Consider the following 7,990-nt stretch of genomic DNA (forward strand, 5'->3'; position numbering starts at 1 on the left):
TAGGAGAACACATTCCATACCATCAGGAAAAATGCATGGTCATAGCCCCCAAATCACTAAAGAAAAATACAGCAAAAATGGCTGGACACACAGCTCAAGGGGCAGTGCACCTCTCTAGAATCAAGTGACTCTTCTATTACAAATTCATACCACCAACAATGTGACACATGCACACATCATAACACCTAATGTGAGTGATGACTGTGCTGTGTAAAATACAGTAAGATGAGATCACCTAAAGCATTCGATCTGCTGTGGGATGTGGTCTGTGTTTTCTTCCATGTAATCATTGTCACTGATGACTTCCTGATTCTCCTGTCTTCTCTGCACTGCTTTTGCTCAGATTCCACCCCAGAGCTGGCTACATACCAAGAGGACATGCAAATGGGGCCTCCCTCTTCTCCTGAAAAGCTGCAGCTCTGCAGGTCAGGACTGACTTCCAGGGGTCCATCCTGAGATCAGCACTGGGCACAGACCTCCACCATGGAGGGGGCTCTGACCTGGGTTTTCCTTGTGGCCATTTTACAAGGTAATTGACAGAGAAGTAGGGACACTGGGTGTGTGAGTGGAGCTGAGTGGGAGGAATGGTGGATGTGTGTGACCATTGCTGACCTGGATTCTCTGTGTTTGCAGGTGTGCAGTGTGAGGTGCAGCTGGTGGAGTCTGGGGGAGGCTTGGTGCAGCCTGGGGGGTCCCTGAGACTCTCCTGTGCAGCCTCTGGATTCACCTTTAGTAATTACTGGATGAGCTGGATCCGCCAGGCTCCAGGGAAGACGCTGGAGTGAGTTTCTTCCATCTACGATAGTAGTAGGATATACTACACAGACCCTGTGAAGGGCTGCTTCACCGTCTCCAAAGACAACAGCAAGGACACAGTTTACCTACAGATGAACAGCCTGAGAGTGGAGGACATGGCTGTCTATTACTGTGCTAGACACACAGTGCAGGAAATCAGGTGTGGGCCAGACACAAACCTCCCTGCAGGGAGCTCAGCACCAGCAGGGGGCGCTCGGCACACACTGAGGTCATGGCAGTCACTGGTGCAGCTGTTGAGCTCAGGCCCTGACTCCTCTGTGTGCCTGGCCTCTCCACAGGACACAGCGTCCCCCACAGAGCTGTCCACTGTGTTCTTACTGTTCTCCAACTCCTCAGCACACAGCTTTTTCTGTCTTCCATTGCCCTGTGTCTGTTGTGGTTGATGATGCATCCTTGAGAGGATCAGACACAGCACTATGCACGGTCGGTGGACACAGCTGAGATCACTGGGTTCAAATCTGAGGAAGGTCAAGATTCCTGCTCAGTCCTTTCCTCTCAGACTGGGGAGCGATGCAGTGGACTCCCGGGCTAGGTCAGTCTTTATCCTCAGGTCGGAGTGCACAGGATGTTGTGCAGAGCCAGGGCCTCCATGTCACTAATGGATTTCAAGGCCCACCATTCTGCTCACATAGCTCAGGCATCCAACCCGGCTTTGATCCCGTTTTCTCTTTTCCTCTTGCTGGTGACATGTGAGGGGCCATCAGTCAGGACCAGGGGCTGCTCTGTGACCCACAGAGCCCAGTCGTGGGCACCTCTGAGCTGTGGCTACCTGCAGAGGCCCAGTGACCCCCACCAGCTCCTCTGCCTCCATCCCTTTCTACACACGCTGTAGATGATGAGGTTGGATGGGATTCTCAGCCACAGTTCTGGATCTGGGCGCTGCTTGATTCTAGAAGGACTCATGTGTTCTTAATTGTCTGTGTTGTCCACACCTGTCCTTCACGCTAATCCCCTGCAGACTTGGCCTGTATTTAGTCTCTAGACCCCAGGCCCAGTACCGGGACCTGGAGGTCAATGAGGCTGTGGCCCTGGCTCCTGCATGCCTGGGAAGAACTCACTGGTGTCCCCAGGCTGCGTGCCCTGGACTGTCCCGTCCTCCTCTCTATGGACTCTGGCGGGAAGCTCAGGGGATATCTGTAGCTAAGGGGACATGGATGAGTGTAAAAACAGTCATCACTTGGGATTTCACCTGCATCATCTCACTGTCCTGAGCCTGTGCACATGGGACTGAGGACCGGCTGGGGCCAGGTCCTCCTGGAGCACGTGGGCTGTGGAGGTGCAGGGTGGGTGGGAGCTCCTGCGATTGGCCATCAGGAAGAGATCTAGAACCTCCCACAGAGCCTGCTGCAGATGCTGCCTCTGTGGTGGAATGTCATCCTCTCTGGGCTGTTCCCACTCAGATCCACCCAGGTTGCCAGAGAGGAATTAGTGAGGAATTTCATTCCATCCACACAACACCTCCACTGCAACCTTCAACAGGCTTGGCTTTTAATGTGCGGCATTGATCTGCCGGGGGTATTTCCAGTCCTGGGTCACTCAAAGGCCAGGCTGCCGGGCCTCAGTATCAAGTGTGTGTTTGTGTAACGGCCTGGAGAAAAGGCTCTTCAGAGACAAGTGAGGAGTGGGGACAATGTGCCTGTGGGGACCTGTGTCTAGCGTGGCCACCTTCCTGGCTGACAGGTTTCTCACAATGTGAGTGGATGAGAGCAGTGCTCCATGTGCAATAAGAGCAGAGAGCTCAGGTCATCCCTGCTTCCCAGAACAACGATGCTAATGGTCCTCTCCTGCTGTTGTAATATGTCTCACTGGGACACACATACAATAGACCCTATGGAGAGATCAAGGAGTATAGCTCTTCACAAAGACTAAGTCAAAGACCAACAAAGTAAGCACCAGAAAGTGGGTACTGGGAGTGGAGAGATGAGGGGCAAATGGTAGAAGAATGAAGGAGACAACATGGAGAATGCAGGCAAGAATACAGTGCATAGGCCACAGAATTGAGAACACTGAGCTAAGGGTGGGTCAAAGGGGAAAGGTGAGGAAGGAATGACACAGATCCACATGCCTTGTATCCACAAACTGCTTTGTTCAATGATGTCAGCATACATGTCCTGAACATTAACCAGAGAGAAGGAAGAGGTGGTAGAGGGGTGGGCAAGAATGTTGAAAGGAGCAACGTTGATCAAGCCTCAGTGTGTTCATAAACTGCCTCACTTCCCGACACCACCTTTATAGAGCCACTTAAAGATCAATGTGTTTTATTTTTTATTTAATTTTTAAAAACTGTTTTTTGTGTAGTTGATGTAGAGAGTGGTTACAGTTACGTGAATCAGGTATCATCAGTGCAGTTCTTTATGAACCATTCTTCCTCTCTGTTGCTCTCTCCCAATACTTCCCTCCTGTCCCCATCCATAAGATTTCCATTTTGGGGCTGGGGAGATGGCTCAGTGGTATAGTGCTTACCTCACATTCCTGAGGCCCTGGGTTCAATTACTCAGCACCACAAAATCAGAAAAAGCCAGAAGTGGCACTGTGGCTCAAGTGGTAGAGCACTGGCCTTGAGCTGAAGAGCTGAGGGATAGCACCCAGGCCCAGAGTTCAGGCTCAGTTCATTTTGCACATAGTCTCTGGTGAGTATCACTGTTGTATTTGTTCATCCTGGTTCTACGTTTCATATGTCCCCCTCAACATACCAAATACAAACACAGTAAGAAAGAATTCAAAAGGAAAAGGGAAATACATTCTTTAAAAATCAAATGGCTCAGCAATCTTGACTAACTGAAGGAAAGTTAAACTTCTTTAAAGAAGTTCATATTCCCTTACTGTTTAATCTTGAAGCCAATTGATTAGAGACATTTCACAGTTGATCCACTCATCTAACAAACTCTGCCTTCCACCTCTGTGCACTGCACTCCTGAGACTTCTGCCCCAGAGCTGCTTTATAGCAGAGGACATGCAAATAGGACGTCCCTCTGCCCATGAAAACCAGCCCATCCCTGACCTGAGCTCTGTGAGCTGATTCCACCAGTGACTGAGCACAGACCAGCACTATGGAGCTGGGGCTGCGCTGGGTTCTCCTTGTTGCTCTGTTGAAAGGTGATTCATGGGGAGCAAGGGATACTGAGTGTGCAAATGGACATGAGTGGGAGGAAGAGTGGATGTGTGTGACCATTGCTGACCAGGATTCTCTGTGTTTGCAGGTGTGCAGTGTGAGGTGCAGCTGGTGGAGTCTGGGGGAGGCTTGGTGCAGCCTGGGGGGTCCCTGAGACTCTCCTGTGCAGCCTCCGGATTTGACTTCAGTAGATATACCATGCACTGGCTCCGCCAGGCTCCAGGGAAGAGGCCTGAGTGGCTCTCATACATCAGTAGTGGTAGTAGTAACATAAACTACGCAGACTCTGTGAAGGGCCGCTTCACCACCTCCAGAGACAACAGCAAGAACACACTTTACCTGCAGATGAACAGCCTGAGAGTGGAGGACACGGCCATGTATTACTGTGCTAGACACACAGTGCAGGAAATCCAGTGTGGGCCAGACACAAACCTCCCTGCAGGGCGCTCAGCACCAGCAGGGGGCGCTCGGCACAGCTTGGAATCGGGGCAGCTCAGGAGCAGCTGTACACAGAGCCCAGAGCTGCTCTCCTGCTGTCTGCCCTGCCTCTGTGTCCACAGTGTGACAGCATCTCTCCTCAGTTTATTGCCGCGGACTGGTTCTGTTGGGACGACTGAGGACACCTAGTGGAGGATCTGGAATAGGTGGGGAGATGGCAAACCGACAACCCACACACAAGAGGAGTGGATGCTGAGTGGGATTTAATGCAGAGGATAACAAACTTTTATAGCAAAAAGTCTCCTTAAGAAAGGGCAAAAGGTTACACAATCTTGCTGCAGGGCTTCATTCTTGGGTGGTCACCAGCTGGTCACCTGATAGGCACTTGTTTTTGGCTTATCTCTATTTCTAAGAAATACAATGGGTTTCTTTTGTTTATCACCAATTAACCATTACCTTTTTTTATAGAGGCCTTAACTGTCCCATTAAGATCTTTCCTGTTCCTTCTTTAATAGTAGGTGCCACAGAGGCCTAGATCTAGCAAGTCTCTTAGTAAATGAAAGAGAGTAACAGGAAGTTCTTTCTCCTAAGTAGTTATCTCAGCAATTGCCATACATTCTTTCTGTTCTAGCCGGGCCTACAACTTCTTGTAAATCTCTTACAAACAATTCCTTCTGCTGAAGTGACTTTGTGAAACCCCCAATACTTTTATATTTACTTATGACTTGTCTGCTAGCCTCCATAAGAGGGGCTTCCAGGGTAGCACTTAACTCTGGTGAGTTAGTCTTATTTTTAAGACACTCATCAGATATTGGAGTTGTCAACACTCTTAAGAAAGAGCTTTGAATAAAGGAACATTGAGCATGAGTAAGTACAATGAGCAGCAGAAACAGTAAAAGATTAATAGGCGCTCTTATACAGTGAAGAAAAGAAAAACAAAAACAGAAACACATCTTTCCCAGGGGTTTGCCAGCCTTTCCAGGAGGTAGGTCTCTGTGAAGCCCCATTCTCTGAGGTAGACTTCGGTGAAGTCCCATTCTCAGAGATAGGTCTCTGTGAAGCCTCATTCTCAGGTCTGAAAGCTGGTTTCCCATGCTAAGCAGACTCCACCGGAGTAGGCTTGGCAGTTTATGACCTGCATTCCTCTGTGATGGTCCAGTCCTCTGCTGGGACTGATAAGAATGAACAGAGTATCACGGTGGAAGCAAAAATGGCTCTGCAGTGGTGACCACAAGAAACTCAGGGACCCTGGTGACTCCATGAGATTCAGGACAAAGATTCCAGGATTCACAGAGTCAGAATTTGTTCTGTGAACAAGAGGGAAACTGCCTGGCATGGTGACTGGTGTCTGTAATCCTAGAGACCTGGGAGGAGGAGAGCAAAATGAGTATTTGTGGAGGCCAAATGGGCAAAACCTTAATGACAACACATGTCATCAATAAGTTGCATGTGGCAGCTGTTTCCTGTGATTCCAGCTACGCAGGACGCAAGTGTGGAATCACTGTCTGGAACCTGCCCCAGGCAAAACCACAGCACAGAAAATAAATCACATCAGAAAAGTTGCAGAAAGGGCTGAAATGCATGTGTGTGCCTAAAATAGTAGCCCTGAGTTCAAAACAGTACATAGAGTGACAGAGAGACAGAGAGACAGAGAAAGACAGAGACAGAGAGACAAGGAGAGAAAAAGGGAGAGGGAGAGAGAGAGAGAAAGAGCACACAGCCCATTGACCCATGACTCTTAACAGGCCTCAAATGCTGCCCTCCTCCCTCCGCCTGTAGCACTGCTCAAGGGTTCAGAACTGACCTAACAGAATTGCTCCATTCATTCACTTTCTGACTCAGTGATTCTTGGTATCTCAGCCTCCTTTTCTCTTTGTCCAACTACCAAATGTACTCAGGGACACAAGTTATAAAACACAGGGGTTGGCCATACTCCTGGAGCTCACCCTATTGCACCCTGGGAAAGGTTGGTGGACTCCTCAGTCTCCCCTGACCAGGCCCTCTTGCTGTCCTCCATGGGGACATGAAAGTGGACACGAGGAGTCTGGGTTGGACTGGACAGACAACAGGCCATGTGCATGTAGACTGACCTTGCTGGGCCCCGTCTGTCCTGGGGTTTCCTCCATCACGATGGCTCTGGAGTCCTGTGGATGTCCCGTCTGGGATGGAGGCCGGGTCCCTGTGGCTCTGTCATGAGCACTGTCACTGTGCACGTGCATCGTGGGCAGGAGGGGCTGGGGCCAGGTGATCTCACAGCAATCTGACTGAGCTCCCTGCATCCCGGACGGCCCAAACCTGCTCAAACATGTCCTTCTTTATTTCTCCATTACATCCTGATCAGAAAAGAGCAAGCTTCATTTCCTGAAAAAGAACATGTGTGTGAACTCTACAGGCTTTAGGAAGAAGACTTCTAAGTTCTGAGGCTTCCCCTGGAAAGTTTTTGTGGATGATGAGACAAATCATTCATCTCACCAGGAGACATCCATTACTCTGTCCATGTGGAGATTGTGGTGTCTTGGGTCCTCATTTGGATGTGAAAACTCCTCATCAGGAAGAGCTGGTATCTCATAGCACAACACTAATCATTGTAAAAAGATGAAGAAAGGAAAGATTTCACCAAAACAAAATCATCAATACTTTAGAGCATGTGTCTACTTAGACAATTAGTCATTTAACAATGTATATCTGTATTGAATAATAACCAGTACCTGTTAACGTATGTCCTTTATAATAATAACTAAATTAATTAATTGGTAAACAAATGCATTGGCCCTGCCTCTGCTCTTCCTGCCCCAGCTCTCCTCTGTGTCTGCCCTACTTCTGCTCATCCCCTGACAGCCTCCCAGGGACTTCTCCATGTCTGTGTCTGTAGTCATCCTTGACTGTCTGCATCAGATGTTCTGCTTTCCACTGTGAGGTTACTTAAACATAGGGAGACTTCACTTCAACAAAGCACAGAGAATAACACATTGGGAAAACTGACTTTGCCATGATCTCCAAGATCAGATCTGAGGAAGGCTAGAAATGAAAAAAAAAATCCACCCAAGCCTAACGGAAAATGCTGCCAACAAATCTCTCAGAAACATTGAGACATAATGAAACATATATACAGATATACAGAATTCAAGACTTTAGGAAACACATTTACTATCATGTCAAATGTAAACTGTACATCAATGTATTACTAGACTTTAGGCAACCAGCAGCAGCTTAGGCTAGCTACCATCATCTACATGAACATGCCAAGCTCTGTGATGCTATGATATTACAACAATCACAAGGTCACTAAAAATAGGAATGTTTTATCTGCACCATAATTCTGTGGGACAACTTTATATATCCTGATCATCACTGCCTAAACACTGTTGTGAGCTGAGCCGCTCATAGCTACGTGTTCAGAATGGGAAGTTGGCAAGATGCATGGCAAAGGCCATTCTGATGTTTCTCAGATAGAACTTAGGGACAGGGCAGTGGAGCATGGAGCACAGGACATCCTAGGGAGAACGTGGCAGAGGAGGGCTGAGATTAAAGTAAATGTCCAACAAGAGAAGAACAGATAAAGGAAATGGGAAAGGTGTGGACAATGGAATAGAACTAACCCACAGACCAGGAGAGAGACTGTCA

General features: G+C 48.4%; 1 pseudogene and 1 gene segment (V, D, J or C); both read left to right on the forward strand.

Moving 5' to 3' along the window:
* The first annotated feature begins 439 nt into the window (after positions 1-439).
* On the forward strand, positions 440-1,648 carry LOC106001564 (annotated as a pseudogene).
* A 2,178-nt stretch (positions 1,649-3,826) lies between these two features.
* The window catches only part of LOC106001565, a 15,126-nt gene continuing 10,962 nt past the window's right edge, over positions 3,827-7,990 (forward strand). Inside the window, 2 exon segments of the V gene segment in view lie at positions 3,827-3,912; positions 4,017-4,327. Of these exon segments, the coding sequence occupies positions 3,867-3,912; positions 4,017-4,327 (357 nt within the window).

The sequence above is a fragment of the Dipodomys ordii genome, unplaced genomic scaffold (genome assembly GCF_000151885.1).
Source record: "Dipodomys ordii isolate 6190 unplaced genomic scaffold, Dord_2.0 Scaffold317, whole genome shotgun sequence".
Lineage (NCBI taxonomy): Eukaryota > Metazoa > Chordata > Mammalia > Rodentia > Heteromyidae > Dipodomys > Dipodomys ordii.